Source organism: Gavia stellata, chromosome 29 (assembly GCF_030936135.1).
Source record: "Gavia stellata isolate bGavSte3 chromosome 29, bGavSte3.hap2, whole genome shotgun sequence".
Taxonomy (NCBI): Eukaryota; Metazoa; Chordata; class Aves; order Gaviiformes; family Gaviidae; genus Gavia; species Gavia stellata.
The window spans coordinates 3600166-3618245 of record NC_082622.1 but is presented as its reverse complement, the minus strand read 5'-3'; the positions used below and the strand labels follow the sequence as shown (position 1 = coordinate 3618245).

The window sequence follows — 18080 nt, the reverse complement described above, 5'->3', positions numbered from 1 at the left end:
TTATTCCAGTAAAAGGACACATGGAAAAGCAAAGCATTAAAAGAAAGAGGGAGACACACAGCTGTTCTCTTCATTCAGAGAGAGTTGTCTCAGATGAGGGAAAGGTGTTGATGGAGGGTATTAAAGTTGACATCTTCAGAGAATCAGAACAACATGAGAAAGAGGTAGGGGGTGATAGGAGGGGTTGGGAACTGCTTTGAAAGAGGAAAGCAAGATGTACTAATTAAGGTCCTGAATTGAAGTAAAAAGGGGAGGTGGGAGAAAAGATTCATCAACTAGAATTTTCCTTTTTTTTCTTACCTGTCCTCCGCAAAGTGTCCTTAGGTACATCCTGCATTGTAATCCCTCCTCTTCATTTAGAAAGATACAGATCACCCAAATACAATCACCACCCATTTTCTTGTGCAATCAAGGAAAAAACCCCAGGCTTTGAGTTACAGGAAGCTCCAAAGTTGTGTAACCTCTACAAAATTATTTTGACATGTCACAGCTCTGCAAACAGGGCCTGGGATCACTTCTTTGTCTTGTCCAGCTTTTCTCAGGATGAAAGCTGGGAGAAAAGCTGCAGGCTAGGTGAGCTATACTGGTGGAGGCAGCATCCCGCTCCTCCATGTTTTCTTTCACAAGGGCTTGAGACCTGCTTTCCACTGCAAAAGGGTCAGGGACAGCCAGAGCACCGTGCTCTCCCTTACAGAACAATTGGTCCATATCTTACACCATACTTAACAGCTGTAGCTGCGTAATTAGAAAAGCAGCTCTCCCTTCGCATTGGAAGAGGTATGACCCAGTCAAAAAAAAAACCCGGACATTGCTCATCTACTGGGTAAGTGAAAGAGCTGGAATCAAATCTCTTACATCTGGATCAGCAGTCACTAGGCTTCACGCAGTCCTCACAGAGTGGGGCTCTGCAGCCTGAGCCCTGCAGCAGCTCAGAGGAGATAACCACCTTGGTCTTTTTGGCTTTTAATCTACTATCTTCACAAATCTCCGGCACACAAGATTTTTCTCCTTTCCCCAGCTGTGCCAAGTTATAAGCAGAGTTGCATGGAAAATCTGTGTTATGAACCTCTCAATCTGTTTTTCTCCTTAGGAACTAACTTCTGACATAGGCTCAGGGCCTTCAGTTTGGAAGTTGAACACCAAGTGTTTAATTTTAAACTTGGAACCAGACTTTTGGAGATCTTCAGGTACCTAAAGATTCAGAGACATGTCTCCTGGGCTATTCAAAAGGTTACATCTCTCTAGAAATAAGGGCAAAAATAAGGTTTTAAGTTATAGTCTCAAAACTAAAGTCTCAGGTACACTACAATTTCCCTCACCTCTGCCCTATCATGGGTCATCACACAGCAGAAGCAGGAGGCAGTGGTGTCAGGAAAGGAAAAGAATGGAAAAACTTTAGCAAGCTATTCAGGAAACACCCTAACAAAGAGTTGTACTTAATTAGATGTAGGACATACTGGTGGATAGGTGTGTCTTGTTTAATAAACCTGTGAGGCTTCTGCATTTGTCCAAGTGAGATGAGAAAGACAGAACGACAACTATGCATTAGTGGCACGGTTTGAAGCACACAGCCCCATCAATATCAAAGCAGAGCAGAGAATAGAAACAACTTCAGGAACAGAAAATCCATGAGATGAAGAGGTAAGCAGAAGAGGTAGTAATTTCTATCACATGTTTGGCCACAAGGATAGAACAGTGAAAGTAGTGTGCTTTCAGCTTCAGAAACACACAGGTTTGTATTTTGATTAAATTGGCTGCAGGTGTGATGTTGCTTATGGGGCTCACTTGTAATAATAAGGAAAAAATCTAGCATTTAGGAGCTTTAAATAGGCTTTAGACAATATAAGAGCACTGCTCATAAGGAGTTTGTCTAATGCACAGTTGTCGGGCAGATATTTCTGTTAAAGCTTTTCTAGGGCTAAAGCGATCGCAATTTGAATGGTTCTCAGTGCTCAGAAGGACAGTCCAGTTGGTTTTGCTTTAGCAGAACCTCAGCTTTATGCAATGGTCCAGTTACTCCTAGGCAAAACTGAGGACAGGGCTTCCCCATTTTGTGAACAGTTATGACCATGGGATAAAGTAAGCCAGAGAAATAAGCCAGGGAGGTTATCCAGTCTGTGTCACGGGAATAGCTATACTATAAAAATTCAAAAGCAGTGGCTAAGGGAGTTTCCTAAGCCTCAAATGCAGGTTGTATGTGTGAAGCTTTCTCTGCTTAGGACATCTTGGATAAAATAAGCAGAATGCAGCTGTACCAGTTCTTCAGATGTCATACACATCTGGTGGTTCTAAATCCACAGCTGGAGACAGGCAATTAGTTTTCACTTTTGACCAAAGAAGGAAATGTCTCTCCCTCTTCTGAGAAAAGCCTGAAAATGTAACTTAACAACATCCTAAAAAACTAAGAACTCTATGGAAAAGGAACTGTATCTCTTTCTTGTTTAGATTTCATACAGACTCCCAGTTCTTACCATATGGCATTCGTGATACTCAGAACAGAGCCTTATATTGTAAGCAGCCACAAAAATAAACTGTAGGTCTACACTGGCCTCTGAGAAAAGCCACGGGACAGCACATGCTCCTCCTACGGAAAGGCTACCTCCTTTCTACGTCAAAAGAGAGAACCTCTGCAGCCACCTGGTAGGGCAGAGTCATGGCAGACTTGAGGAGCTTCTGCTCTGCCCAGTATGCAGCAGAGCTACATGCTAGTCATTTGGCTCCCATCCATGGCCAGTATGAACAATACAAGAGCTTAAAAACTAGTGATCTGGCTAACTTTCATTTTAAGAAAGTATTGAAAGGTATTTCTTATGGAAATAGGTGTCTTGTTTGCAGTTATAAAATCAACTAGGTGCACAGCACTAAGTTTAATTTCTAGAGTTTTAACAAGTCAAAGTTACCTGACCAGAAAAGCAAGCCCCAAAACTGAGAAACCTCAGTGAGGGCTTTTCAGGCAGGAAGCTCTTTATCAGCAAAATGGTATTTGGCTCTCTTTCAAAAGCTGGGGATTTTCTAAGCCTCTGGTTTGTGCACCTTTGTATAGTTAGGTGTGCATACTCAGAAGGGGAGAGGTGCTCCTGTTGTCACTCTTACATTCTCTCTTACACATGCGTACAGATCTTTAGCTGGTGATCTCAGATCTGAACACAGGCGGGGTAAGAGCTCTGCAGCCTGTGACTGGGCAACAAATCCAACCTGGCCTCACATACAAGAGTTTAGCTCTTGTAAAAGGTGATTCACCTGCACACAGGATCAACTGCCTGCTCTCCCAGCCCAGCCTGCATAGTTATTCATGAAGCAATTTCTGATCGTCTTGGCTGTATTTTCAGTGGTCGGTAAGTCCTGACTTCTCCTTTCCTATCACTGATAGTGGTTGTTTCTGTTTGATCCTGTAGTATGGGAGGGAGTTCAGTCATGTTTACTGAAAGAAGACCTGGAGAATGAGCTGTTGTCTGAGGTTGTTCAAAAGCTCTCTTCTGTGTTGCTCTCTCCTTTTAATATTTTCAAAGTACTGTTGGTGCGCTTACTGCTTTAAGGATTAGTAGGGAAAGAAAAGATTCCTCCACTTCAGAGAGTTTGCCGCTGATGTGTTACAACCCAAATCCTACAGGAGTAAAGGATATTCATTGACTTTAGGGGGCTTTGGATCAGTCCCCCTGTGTCTTAAGTGGAGATGCAAATAAATACAAGAACAGCCCTGATTTTAAAAGAGGTACAAACAAATAATGTATACCTAAAAGCCATTTAATCCTACTCCAGATATGGCAAACTCACTCCTGGGTGAATCAAGGATAAACTTGCTATGTTTTCAAATGCCAGCTTTTCAGCAAGCAACCTTATCATTCATATGCTCTTGTGCCCGTGATCTTATACTGTAGGGAAGGCGCCTTCAGAAACTTCTAATCAGAGGGACTTTCACACTGTGAAATATCCTGGGTTTTCCCTGCCCACACTTGACTGTGCTTGTGTTACGCTGCTTTGCGTAACTGTGTTTTAGTCTGGATAAATGTGGGAAGACAGAGATTTCCTACTTCTGCTATCATCAGGGTATCGGTGACACAGTTTACATGGTGCCCAGACAGGGAAACCCACCTGCTTTATACCGACTGCTGCATTTATGCCTCTTCAGAAAGATTGTACTGAGCCTTGGATGAGTAGAGGCAAGTGTTGAACTGCAGATGCGGTCAGGACAAAATTTGGACTAGACTGCAATCCATTTCTGTGTTGCTTCCCTACCCAAATGCCATACACAACAAGACTGAGAACTGGATCTATGCCTTTCTGTCTAATTCTTCTCCTATACAGCATGGCTAGCTTAAACTGCTGACACTCAGCTCTCCTCCATGGAGGCAGCTGGAGGGAAACCTTGGAGCGAGGATCCAGGAACTGGTGTGGTTTAGTCCCTGCTCTACCACAACTGCTCAATGTCATCTTGTCCAAGTCACCCCCATTCTGGTCCTCGGTTTTCCCATCTGTAAAATGGTGCTACTTTTACTTGCTTATCACATCATTTTTTCATGGGGGGACTCACTGATTGTGAGCATCCATTTACAAGCACCATAATGGGACTGTTCATTTTCAGCAAGTACAGGCTGAAACCCATGCAAGTTCAAGGAGTTTATCAATATTGCAAACCAAGAGTTGAGTAATGTATAAATTATCTATTTTTGTGTTTCTAATTCGGATTTACAGAGCTTATAAGTTCTGAAGGTTACTCTCCAAGTTAGAAGGTCTTGTGAATCAGCCCTGAGAACATTTTGCACTGTGTATTCTCACGAAAGGAGAGAGCCAAAAGTCCCTAAGACACTCTTCTGAGCACGGGCTCAGAGCCACTTTACTGCAGGTGGATCATAGTGGTATTCTGCTCTACAGAGGCAGCTCAGACCTGCGGCATGTTTGTCAGGGGCAAGGGACATTTCTGCTTACCAAAGCCAGAACCCATTCTCTGTGGGGAAGAGGCACATGGCCCAGAGAGCAGGGAGCTGCGTGAGTTGTTTGCCTTCACCCTGGCACACCCAGATCAGAGTCCAGGCATCAGGTCTTTGCATGTCGCTCTGTACAGGCAGTCTCCATCCAATAAAACATGGAGCACGAGAGGTTAATGGCAGTCACATCTTCAATGGTGTGAAACTGATCTCAGGATATTACTTCCCTGAGTCTGGACAGAAAGCAGAGATATTCATAGATAGGAATCTAGCCTTGTAAACAGGTTGTTGTTCCTAGTTTTCCAGCCATTTAACTGCTTTTAAAGAAACCTAATAAGAAACTCAAAGATTCTCTTTCTGACTGCAAGATTTTGAAGTCTTCCTGTAAAAATTCCTGACTTGCATTTCTTTGGGATGAGCCAACAATCGCTTATGTGGTGATGTGTGCAGGGTTTGAATTCCTGTTCTGTTCAAGCTTCGGCTTTGCAGCCCATCTCCAGCAAAGTGGAATTGGCATGCTTGATATTTCTGTTCACTAAAAGGCTGAGCAGCATTGGACCCATATTCACCTGAGGGCTGAGATGCCAGAATATGCATTTTAATACTAGTTTCTTTGCTCCCCTAGGCATTGTGACTACAGAGAGGTCATCATGTCTGAAACATGCAGCGTTTTCTTCTACAAACTTTGAGAATATTCTGACATGGGAAACTGAAGCAGATATTCCCCCTGGCACTGTATTCGATGTCCAATATAAACAGTACGTGAAGTTTGCTTCTTTTTGGAGTTCTCTTGTTCCTATGGCCACTGTTCTCAGAGAGAGAAGGGCCAGGAAAGAAAAGTAGATTTTGCTGTTTCTGCTGCTTGTTTTACTGTTACGGAAATGGTTCTGCTTAGACAAGAACTCAATAATGGACAAGATTATTTAAACTGGTAGATGGTGCTCAGTTAAGCAAATACTTTTACATCTTGGGTTGCCAGCTTTACTCCATTACTGAGCTACTCTTTGCCTTAAGCAACTTCCTTCTCTCTATTCTGTAGTTTCCTCACTTGTAAATACAGGTAATAGCAATTGTCTTCCTCTGGTTCAGTCACTAGAGCTAAGAGAAATCAAACCAATGCTACACGATAGCTTTGTTGCCTTTGGGTAAGTCTGCAAACTCTGCAGCGAACTTGCATGCAATCATTCAGTGTCAGAGCTGGGCAAAGAATCCCGGAGTCGCTGACTCAGAGTCAGAGCTGGGCAAAGAATCCTGGAGTCACTGACTCGCAGGACACTCCTGTGTGTGCCTTGGAATAAGCTGCACTTCCTCAAGGCAATATCCACGCAGAAGCCATCAATGGGAACGGATTAAGGGCTGCAGTTCAGGGGGAGTTTCTCTGCCATTACATTCCCTGCCACTTGCTAATTGCAATAATGCATTTTAAAAATACTAAGAGTTGGTGAAACAACCTGTTTGGATTATTCTGAAGAAGGGTTGATTTGCATGTGTTCTACCAAACAGACTAAAAGCTTTTTTTGTCCTAAGGTATGGAGAAAAATCCTGGCTTAGCAAGCCTGAGTGCCAGAGTATCACGCAGCCTTTCTGCAATCTCACTCGTGAAACAGAAAACTTCACGGAGCATTACTACGCCAGGGTGAGGGCCACTGGCCAGAACTACTGCTCCTCCAACTGGGTGTGCTCAGAAAGATTTCAACCCAGAAAAGAGAGTACGTACTGCTGCTGAAATTTATTAAATCCTTCCTGGTTGCTAGGGATTCATTCCAGGTCTCACTGATGTTTAGGACAGCATTTCCTCTAATTTCAGTATTGCAAGACTCTGTGCTCAATAGGAAGGGAGTGAAGGCCTGAAGAAGGCTTGTTATTGGGCAAGGAGGCAAATGAGCAAATGGGCAAGGCCCTTCCTGAGGTCCAACACCGAAGTGGGATTAGGAGAGAAAAGGAAAACCCCGATGTCCTTGAAGGAAGAACTGGTATTAAGGCTGACGAGAGGCAGAAGGAAACTAGTAAGAGACATGATGGCCACCTGAGGACAGTCAGTAACACAGTCATAGAAGCTATGAAATGTGAACTCCTGAAAATCAGGACAAGAAACTAGACCAATGGATATGTAATGTTCCCAACCCCTAAGTGAGCTCTGTTGCAGGCATACAACATAGCCTTTGGCAAGTCTGTTATTGGCTCTGTGACTAAAATTTTCCTGCTGCGTATTTGTCAGTAATTCATGGTGGCATTACCAGTCAATCATTATGAAAAGTCTTCAGATCTGTGCATAGAATAAGCTATTGAAGAGCCATAAGTTGTTTTGATCATTTAACATTCACTTTTCCTTGCACCTTAAGCATTAGCGGCCACGGTGAGGTGATCCTATCCCCCAGAGCCATTCTTTTCAGTTTGATGTTTTCAAACTACATGGCCTTGGAGGAATACTTAATGCTGCTATTAAATATGCTGTTACAGATTGGGTTAAACTTATGTTTAAATGTTGGGTATCACATATGCCTTCCACTAAAGATAAGTGTAGGTACAAAAGAGCTGAGCTACTCTAAAGACAAAATCTGATGTAGAATGGGAATAGGAACTTAAGTAGCAGTTAACTGAGTGCCCTATGGTGGGGTTTCACACTCACCACACATGCGTGAAGGAGGATGTCCCTGTGCAGGGCAGTGAAGCAACATGGAAGCAGTGAGAATTTCTAGGGACATACACTGGCTGAAGGTGGCAGAACCCTCAAGGAAGACGGTGTCTTCAGTTACCTGATTTTTCCTATGCTCAGTGAAATACAGCTCAAATACTTTTTTGTATATAAACAGAAATAATAATTCACTGGGGTGTGTGCATAAGATGTGTATAAGATGATCTGATAATGTATCAGCTTTAATCTTAACACCTGATACTTCCTGTTCTGTCTTTTCTAGCTATTATTGGAGCACCAGAAGTGGAGTATATTCCTTATGTACGGTCCATAAAGTTTCTTATACAGCCCCCCTATACTCCACTGAGAGGTGAGGATGACCACCAGCTAACCGTAGAGGACATCTGTAGCAAATTCGGTGCTGTTGATTATCACTTAACAATATTCAACCAAAGGACACACCAAAAGGTAAAGAACAACCTCAGGCCACTAGCCCACTGACTTTTGTGAATCACATTCCGCGTAAGATGAAGAAGGACATCAGAGCTTATACATGATGGATGAGATTTCTGATGTACAAGGGGAAGTCTCAGAGTCTTTGACTCTCAGTAGACAAGAGGAACTTTAAGCATTCCTCTAAGATTCTGGAAAAGAAACTGGAGTTTCACAGGTTACTGTATAAGTAGCAAAAAGTAAAGCCGCTGGTGACTAAAAAAATGACTTAATTAGTTCAAGTCTTAAGAAACTGAAATGCAAAAATTAAATACAGTAACAGGAGAAAGCAAATTATATATTTAGAATTCCATATATACAGAATTATTATAATCCTATAACACCTTACTAGTAAATAAAATTTGATGCTGAATTTTGCAATCTGATTTGAAGAAATTGTATGCACATAATCTTTCTAAAATACAGAATCTTCCTTTGTTTTAAATAGTTGACAAAGAATGAACACAACAAAGAATTTGAAGTTTTCAACTTGGAGCCAGACACTGAATATAATGGAACAGTATACATAAATCTCCTCCAGAGAAGCAGCAAAGCTCAAGTATTTTGGGTTAAAACACTAGCAGGTGAGGCTGTTAACTCTGCTCATTTAAAAGTCTAGCTGGGACATCGGATACACAAGAGAGACTGATTTTCAGCTGGTATAAAATAACAGTCTTGCTAAAGGAATTGAAGCAACACTGACTTCCCTAATTTAAAAATCTAGTCCTATGAGACTAGACCTGTAACGTAATTTAGCTAATTCCATGCAGTTTTTCTAATCCAACTCTCTGAAGCTACATTTCCACTTGTTCTCTCCCTCACTAACCAGACAACACATGGCTTCTCTACTGTTTCGTGGCACTCGCATTCTGTGCTGGACTGGTGTTTGCTGCAATTAGCTATGTGATCTATAAATATGTCAAGCAATACAGTGCACAGCCTATGTCTTTGGTAAGTGTTCCTAAGCCATTGCAGCAAATCTTTAAAATGCTCTGGACTGTGTGCATGCACCTAAATAGCATTGCTAATTGAGGAGGATGAATGAGCAGACAAGAGCTTTGTCTAGGCACTCATTGCAGACTACTGGCAGCTTAAACCTGGTCATCCTGCCATGGGTAGAGAAAATTTGTTACAGGGAGTTGTAAAGTAAGACAGCAAAGATGCCTGCAGAGTTGGAGAATCTTGGTTATTCTATTAAAGGAAATAAACTGTGTATGTTGTCCTTAAAGGAGAGCAGGGCTCTATACTAATGTGTTAGAACAGCTCTCAAAATCACAGACCCGCAGATGTTCCCTTTCTTCTAAAATTTTCAAAAGTTTTTTAAGGGTTTGATTTCCAATTTTTAAGTGACCCACTGGCATTTTGATTTACATATTTTAGGATTGCACAGTTGCCCTGATGCATAATGAGAGACATCTGTATTCCTTTGAAGGGTCAATCCCCAGGAAAAAAAAAAGAATTCTTCTGTCAACAGAGCAGATCACTGGTAGCCGTTACTGGCTTTTACTGATATTTCTCCAAAGAAAAATTTAAAGAATCTAAAGCAAACCTTCAAAGTCACAGCTTCTTGTTATTAACTCACATTTGTCTATCTACTTCAACAGGACTTCAGAGGGATTTCGTCGTTCCAGCCTCTTACACTGACAGTGGAACATATTATAAAGCCCATTAGTTTAACCAAACCTTCACTTCTCATCCCTGAAGTGCAGTTATCATACATCAGCCAACATTTGGACAGAGCGCTGGAGCCACCATGGTCTTTCCGTCCACCAGAAACTGCCTGTCATCAGCAACAGACGGATGTACCGACATTCCGGCTGCCCACTCAGCCATCCTGCTTGGCAAGCACAGCTCCTACTGGTTATGCTCCTCAAATAGCTGAGCAAAACATTCCTACTGCCGCATCCAGCAAAATTCTGCCCCTAACCTATGGGGTGTGTGTCAAAGGCACGGACCATGTTGACAATAAGAATTCGCAGCCAAACCAAATGCTAAAGGAAGTTTCTCCAGATAGTTTTGTTGGCGGAAAGCTCATAAGCCAGATGCTGGGCAAGAGTTGCAGCCATTGGAATTACAAAGAACAGGGGCCCAACTGGGCATTGTGGAACAACAGTGACATAAAAGAGTCAGTTCTCTTACAGGGGAGCCCTGGGCAAACACAGCAACTGCTGTTGCAGACTGATGTGATGGAAAGTAAAGCGTGTGTATCCCAGCTGTCACTGTCTTTGCTGGAACAAGGAGGATGTTATAGACAACAGACAGCAGAACTGCCACTGTTACTGTCTTCAGTGAAGGTTGACACAGACTATGTTCCAGAGGATGAATCGCTGTCATCTCTATCAGCAGCCCTCCTCCTCTCAGTCAGTACTGCTAACAACTTCCCTGGAGAGAACAACACGGAGCAGTGGATGTTGCCAGATTCATTCTCACATTCTGCAAATAAATTGCAGTTCCCAGAGACTCAAGAAACAGAAATCTTAACAGCACCAAAGGAGCTAAGCTGCACAAGCCTGAATAATATTGTGTCGCAAGACACTATCTCGGACTGGGACAATGGCACTCCTCTCACTATGCTGTTCAAAGACTTGGACTTAAAAGTACTGTGGGATCAGGATGAAAACACACAGTTTTATTAGGATGACTTAATGATATCAAAACCCAGATTATGTTTGCTTGCATGAAATAGTACCCTACCCAGCAAACACTACAATGCAAATAAACATAGCTAATCTTGGATGTATTAACATGGCACAGAGTTGTCAGACTGCTTCCACTACTGTTCTGTCATGCAGATAGGTGCCTTTACTTGCGTAATTACTTCTTGGTACACTGCAATACTGTATCCTTGCACTTAAGTAATAGGTCTTTATTTCTTCTTCAGATTGATTATGCATTGGACTACTTTAAAGGCTGAGTTAAGATTCAAGTTCAAATTCTGGATTCAGTTTACTGAAAATTTAGCAAAGTTCACAACAGAAACTGTATTTGCTCTTACCAACACCAAAGATCCAAGTCCAAGATATATCCACCCTTTGAAGAAATTCAAGTGCAGATGTATGGAAAGATAAAAGAATTAAATATATACTGGTGTTCTACCATTGGGTATATGATTTGTGCAAAACAACAGGCTACTTCCATGAAATGGACTGTGCCTTTAAAGCAGTCATTGAAACTGTGGTAATAGCTCCTGATGCAGCAATTCTGTGAAACTACATGTCCCCTAATCTGCTGTGCTCTTTAATGCTTGTAGAAGGAGAAAGCCTTTTTCATCTCTGCAACAGATTAATGCAGTCTTGGCCAGTCCTGACATATTTCTCAGCTACTGTTCATTTCTTTCTCTGAAATAGTCACACATTCTCTTCTTACCTTGAAATACCCAGGGACGATCACATTCCACGTAGGCAGGAATGTGAGGATTTACACTAACCTCAGTTCAGCCCTCAATCTCAATTTACGCTAATCTCAATTCATGCACGCAGTAATCTACAAAGGAGACTAGGGAGGTCTTGAGCTGCTTCCTCCCACCCTTCACTGACACTGTCGATGAGGAACATGCTCCACTTGCATGATGGAGAGGGGTCTACAATTGCAGAGCCCTCCTCTGCTCCTGTAACCAGCACACCCACCTCCAGGGCTAGAATGAACCAAAATCGATGTAAACTAAGAACCAAATTCCTTTAGGACTGCACCTTTACCAAAAGCAAGCTAAATGGTATTTATTTGGGGGACAGAGGGGGCAATTATTTTTCTTTAAGAGGAAAGCATAGTTCAGCCTGTTCATTTCCACTGGTGTGGTGAAAAAGTGTGAGTGTCTGATGACATCAGTTTTAGAGGAGAACTGAAACCATTTATAGGAATAAGCAAGACTTTGAATGGTAAGGGTAAGTACTCACTTGAAGAGCACTGACAGAGAAAGGCTGACGAGAAGCAAAACTCAGTTGTTCTCACCATGAGCACACTTGGGTGTTTTCTCAGTCCAGGGAAGCTGAGGCTAAAGGCTAAATTCCACTTGGTGTGATTTTGCAAATAAACCATAGCTTTATGAAGTAGAGGGGTTTGATGATTCAACCCAGGATTAAAGGAATAGTGTTAGAAACTTTACAGGCAAAGGTTCAGCTCCTAACTCCAGCATCAATAACGAACAAAGCACAGTGGCCAAGTCATATGAGGCCAAAAGGTCGAAATGCCAGATGCGGTGAAGAGGTGTCATGGCACAGGGTATGAAAGGCATGAATACGTGCATGGTCTGGGCAGCGACACGGAAGGACATTTCCATTGTGCTAGCTTTACTTCATACCATTCAGTATCAATGGTTTTGTGGAATGTCGTTTGAGCTGTTTCATGTACTCTGTGTCCAAACTATAACATCAAAAACAATACACACAGAAATGCTGCAGTTAGAGGAGTTGCAGCAGCCTGGCCGTGTTTTTTCCAAGGACTGCGAGACCCCAGGGGTAACATTCTGCCTCACTAACTCCCCCCCTGGAGAGGCTGCATTTCAAGCCAGTGATGCCAATTACCTTATTCAGAGTTGCCTGTGGGCTGCATATCTTGTGTCAACAACATTCCCAGTGATCCTACTCAGGGAATAATCAAATGCCACAATGTCAACATTTTGGCTCATGTTGTGAAACATAACCCTCAGCACAGGGTCAGTACGGGCAGCGTGGTGTGGAAGGGAAGGGGGCCTTAGAAGAGCCTTTGAAGATGCTGCTAAAAAATACAACATTTCCTATTTAAAAGGCTTTTCAAATCCCTCTGCAGACCCCCTGCCACAGGGTCTGATCATGTCCAGCCCTTAATAAATGTATCATCTTGGTGCCCCAGGAGGAGAGATGATGGCAACTGAGGCGCAGAAAGCCTAGGACCAGATTTTTAGAATGTATGTAGGTGCCTAAAGATGCAAAGTGTCCCACAGCTGGGATGTCGATCTCTTCTTTAGGCACCTTAAATACCTTAAAAGCTACACTGCCTCTGTCTACACTCAAAGGCTGCATATGGCAGGAATGATCTTAAAGGCTTACAACCCAGCTATTGCCCCATCCTATCATCGTCTGTTCTACCCCTAACAGCAGCAACTGTAATGAACAGGGAACGCAGTCGAGAGAGAGACTCTGTAAGCCATGTCTTAAGGAGGTGATTGGCAGCAATATTCCCAACTTCCTGCTCTGATCATGGCTAAGTTAATATTTATCTTTTAGGCCTTGATATACTAAGCAGGAGGAGATCAATTCTTGTCTCATGAGTCAGGTCTTAAATTTGAAGATCATCCCTTCTAAAACTATTTCTCTTTTGAAAAGCTTGGAAAGAAACGTTGTTGCTATTGAATTTTGTTGTAGCTGTGCAAGGGAAGTGCTCATCCATCCCCCATCAACATGGGCTGACCTTATTGCCTTCAGCTTCAGTGCTTGTCATAATCAAATTGATAGCTTTGCTTGTGTCAAAATGCATCACAGCAAACAGCTACAGCAGGATCTAATTACCTCATTCTCATTCTGTGTAAGGACATTTTCAGATAAACAGCAATTTCAACATTGTTTCAAAGGTCTTCCTATGCAAGCCATCTGTATCTAACAACAGACTGTTCCTCATTTATCTTGACTTTTCCAGATAGCAGTTTTGATAGTTCTACATAATAAAAACTAGAAGTGCCTTGCCACAAAGACCATGCTTATTCCTAGGCAGATGTCACGACGATGACAGGTGAGCATTGCAGTTCCAGTTGTCACAAGGATATCAGCATAGCAGGTGGCAGCTGTAACCCTATAGCAAAGTATTACTCTTTGTCTTCTCAGCTAAATCTGGGAGCTGTCACTTAGCCACTCCCCACACCAGCAGCCCTGCTCGTAGCTCACCAGGGATCCTGGCACAGCAATGAACATATTGCTGCAGACCGAGGCTCACGTTCTCCCTCGTTATTTGCTCATTATTTGTTTTGGCATTGAAAGGTGCTCTGCTTGAAGGCTATAAAAAATCACCGATGATTTTCTAACGTGTTCTTTGAGGAAAATCTTACTCAAGGAACTAAAAGCTCCAAATTCTGGAGACAGAATGAAGCAGAGCTCTGGGGCAGCTCCCTTTATTAGGGACCCTGATAAAACAGACTTTGTATTTTAGCTCTGGCATCACATTGGCCTAACAGCATTGCTGTTAGGAGGTGTGATGCAGCACAACTGCAACAACTGGATCACAGTGCTAAGCAGTGGCCTTACACTCGCTGGTTCAGAGGATTTAAAATGTCCATGTATATCTTCTTTCTTCTCAGACTGAGATAATGAGAGCTGTGAGACATGATTATAAGATATTTTTGTAAGAAAAAGGTGACAAAAGTGTTCAGCATCCATATGAGGAGAGCATAAGTTAAGATTCTTCTCCTTGAAACATACAACAGAAGGTTGATATGACAAAGATGAATGAAATTATTAATATTAAGCAGAACAGATGATAATTACTCATTACTTCTCATAATACAAAATTCAGGAAAGCACTCAAGTGGTCATGCAATTGTTCAAAACCAATGAAAGAAAAGTGTTCCTTCATACTGACAGCTCAGCTTATACCAAAACGTATTCAGTCCTGCCTGCCCAGTAGTACCTGTTTATTGCTTTCTTAGGAACCTCTAAAACACAGCCACTAAATAACCTTAACACGCAGAAGTCCTTGTAGTTCTAGAGCTGATCCTGCTGGGTTTCAGCTTTGTTTTATTTGGATGGTGAAGCAAACAAAGGTTCTTAGAAATGGATCCTACTGATAGGGGCAGGGTGACTCAAACTGTGCCAGATTTGATTCTGGAATTCATTTCCACAAAGCCTTGTGGAGGCCAAACTCAGAAACTGTTCAAAAAGGAATTAGGCAATTTAACAGGGATAGGACTATTAGTGACAATAAAACCTTATGCCCAGCTCAGGAAAAGCTACAGGCCACTCTCAAGAGACAGGATACTGGGCTGGACAGATCTTCAGCTTCATCCAGTATGGCAATTTTATGTTCTTACATATCCTTTTTACAGACTTCTGCTGGCTGTGAGAAGCCCACTACTGATGCGCTAACTCCTCAACTAATATAATGTAGCTGGAAAACATCTGGCTCAGAAACTGGTATTACAGCCTCAGAGCTTCACTACTTTGAAACATTCATTTCTCCTTCTGACACCACAAGCCTATCTCAAATAAATGGAAAACCAGCAGTCTCTGTTCTTTTACTGTACCCCAGACTCTTAGATACCACCATGGGCAGCTGGATACGTAAGCTCACCCGCTACTGTGGCAGCAAGCCTTCAGTTGCCTGTAATAAGGAAAGTATAATAGTCGCAGCCAACCAAAATAAAAGAGCTGCTGTTAGCTCCTGATCTAATTATACACTGACATAATTTGGCTGGAGTTGACATTCACTAAAGAGATGTCAAAGTAAATGATTTCACTCTATTATGCAGCAATGGCAATGTTAACCCAAGGGAAATTCCTGGAGGAGATTAAAACATTCATAATTCATTTTAGATGCTTTGTGAGCTTCTATCCTAAATGAGCAGAGGATAATCCAATACTCTGATGCCTGAATTTTGGAGGCACCTGTCTTTCCTTATATCACTTGGCAAAGGCAATAATTTGCCCGATCTGAAGAAGAGTTTGTCATTAGTCGCCATTGCAGTAAACAGCTCCAACTGCATAACCCCGGCATGGGTCTCCCCATTGTCATTGCGATGGCATGGTAGGATGCTATATTTATGACTCCAGGATGGGCACTCAAACATGGGGAACATTCTTTTGGGGAGAGTCATTCTTCGTGTCATCAACAGGGAGAAGGAAACGCTCCTTTGTCCCTTCTCTTTCATGAGGACAGGCACTCTCACTGTAGTCTTCACAGGGTGAGTTTGGTTTATCTGTAAATAAACTACTGTTTATAGCAAGATTTTATATGATCTTCATAGCAGCATCAGCTATTTTGTATGATCACTTTATTTGAATTGTACTTCAGAGATAGACTGTGCTTCGTGATTTTATCTGCTTTAAAGTGTCATTACTGTTTTTCCAGTGCTGTTTTTAGGAAAATACTGTTTTACTTCATGCTTTCACACAGAATCTATTCTGGTTTACTCGCCTGTTTAGAAAAAAATATGTACTTGGATTGAAAAGTGTACGGTTTAGCAGATCACAATAAACACCAGATTATAAAGGACTGGAATTTTTCCAGGGAAAAATAAAAAACATTATATAGCAAAAATTAACCTGGATCAGTAACTATTCATGAAAATGGAACAAAGATCTGATGCCCAGTAGTCATTCTGCAGCTGAAATAGTCCTGAAGAGAGTACTATTCTATGAAACTACAAAGATATCATTTTTTCCATAAAAGCCTGGCTTATTTTCTCTTTCTTATACTTTCCAACATTTCTTTGTTTCTTCCAAAGTTAATGTCTACTGAGGAAATATTATTCTGATAATTCTGTCTTTTCATTTGCATTTTGGGATATTTTGCATTTACCACAACAACTCTGCTTTTCCATACAAATGTGCTTTTCCATGGACTGTTTTCTAAGAAATTTGTTTACATTAACAGAAAATTGTACTACTAGTAAAAGCCGAGGGTTTTGAATTTTTTATCATTTTAGGATTAGAAAGCATTAAAACTAAAATCCAGGTGCAACATTTGCCAAGGGAAAATTTCAATGATGGAACATGAGCTAGGAAAAGATTTACAAGTATGTTTGAACAAATATTATTCAGCAACAATTACATTTCCAAGGCTGTTTTTATAAAGTAACCTAAGCTCTTAGAACTTGAAAATCTGTACAGTTTAAGGATTGTGCTGTACTTTTCTAAACCAATTGCAGGACAGAATAAGATAAGGAGAGATACACTTTTAAAATTTACTTTTGTATAATGCCCACTCATTAGCCAGTGCCTAAAAGCAGCACGCCGCTTATTCCCAGAGGAGAGGCTGCAGCAACAGCTTAGCTCTTTAGCAGCTAATGCAGGAGACAGATGGGAGCCAAGAGCGCTGATGTTTGCTCCCCGTGTTTCACCTGTAGGAGAGGGATCTCTCTGGGAAGGCTTCTCTGGTCACTCTGGGGAAAATCCTGCTGTTAAATGAGAAACTCCTTTAAGGCTAATGTTCCGAAGGATGCTATGTTTTCTCCATGAATTATCAACCTTTTTCTAAGACCTAAGAAGAAACAACTATTCTCTCAGGATGCACTCAAAGGACAGGATAAAGCATTACCCTCTTAAAGTATTGGACTATAACTGTTCTTGTCAGCAGCCTAGATATGCAGACGGGAATACAGGCTGAAGAAGTGCTCTGTTTTGGCAACGGCAACTGGAACTGATTAGTTCCAGAAAATCCATTTCAATTTTCCAACTACCACAGACACCAAGTGATGCCTGCACAGCAGCCTGTGTGTTTGGTTGAGCAGCATTGCCCTATCTAACCCCTGGCACATCCAGGCAGGGTCAGAACATGGTGCAATCACAACCTGGGTGGCCGGTCACAGGCTATTTGGCATCATAGCTATCCTTGCAATATCGTTTCCAGACTGAAAATCTGCTTATTTTCTAGACTTTTCCTCCATACCTCACTATCTGATGTTCCATACTTTATTTTGTCCCTAATCTTCCATGTCCCTCTGATCTCCCTTCTCATGATGCTCCTCATTCGTCTGCATGCTATATTGGGGGTCTGATCTAATGGAACTCCCTGAAAGAATATCCACCAGATTTAGAGCATAAGATCAGTCCTAGGAAAACAAATCTACCCACAAAATGCTGCCTACCTACTGTTCTGTTACAGCTTCTTAGCTGTAAAGACTTACTAATTACTTCATCTGATTCCATTTTTCACAGAAGCATCATGAAACAAACCCCCTTCATAGTTTGAATGCCAGAAGATAGTATTATATGAACTTTCATTCATGGCCCTTGAACGTCAAAGCATAGCAAGGACTCAATGATAACTTAAAGAGATTCTGTTAAGGTGTCTTTTTGAAAGCCACTTTATGTTTTATTCTATTCCAGCAAGAAAGTTTGGTTTTA

The 18080-nt window shown here is 41.8% G+C and overlaps 1 protein-coding gene across 1 annotated transcript; it reads left to right on the top strand.

Annotated features, from left to right (window-relative positions):
• Window positions 1–3292: 3292 nt before the first annotated feature.
• On the top strand, window positions 3293–10688 carry IL22RA1 (interleukin 22 receptor subunit alpha 1). The gene is made up of 7 exons (XM_009806899.2): window positions 3293–3335; window positions 5551–5683; window positions 6453–6634; window positions 7844–8028; window positions 8501–8636; window positions 8882–9003; window positions 9657–10688. Exons 1-7 carry the CDS (start codon window positions 3293–3295, stop codon window positions 10686–10688), a joined length of 1833 nt encoding a protein of 610 aa, XP_009805201.2.
• Window positions 10689–18080: the final 7392 nt, after the last annotated feature.

Coding starts and splice junctions, on each gene's coding strand:
- IL22RA1 (XM_009806899.2), top strand. CDS start 3,293: ATGAAGCAATTTCTGATCGTCTTGGCTGTATTTTCAGTGGTCG. Junction 3,336..5,550: donor GGCTGTATTTTCAGTGGTCG/GTAAGTCCTGAC, acceptor TTGCTCCCCTAG/GCATTGTGACTACAGAGAGG. Junction 5,684..6,452: donor TTCGATGTCCAATATAAACA/GTACGTGAAGTT, acceptor TTTTGTCCTAAG/GTATGGAGAAAAATCCTGGC.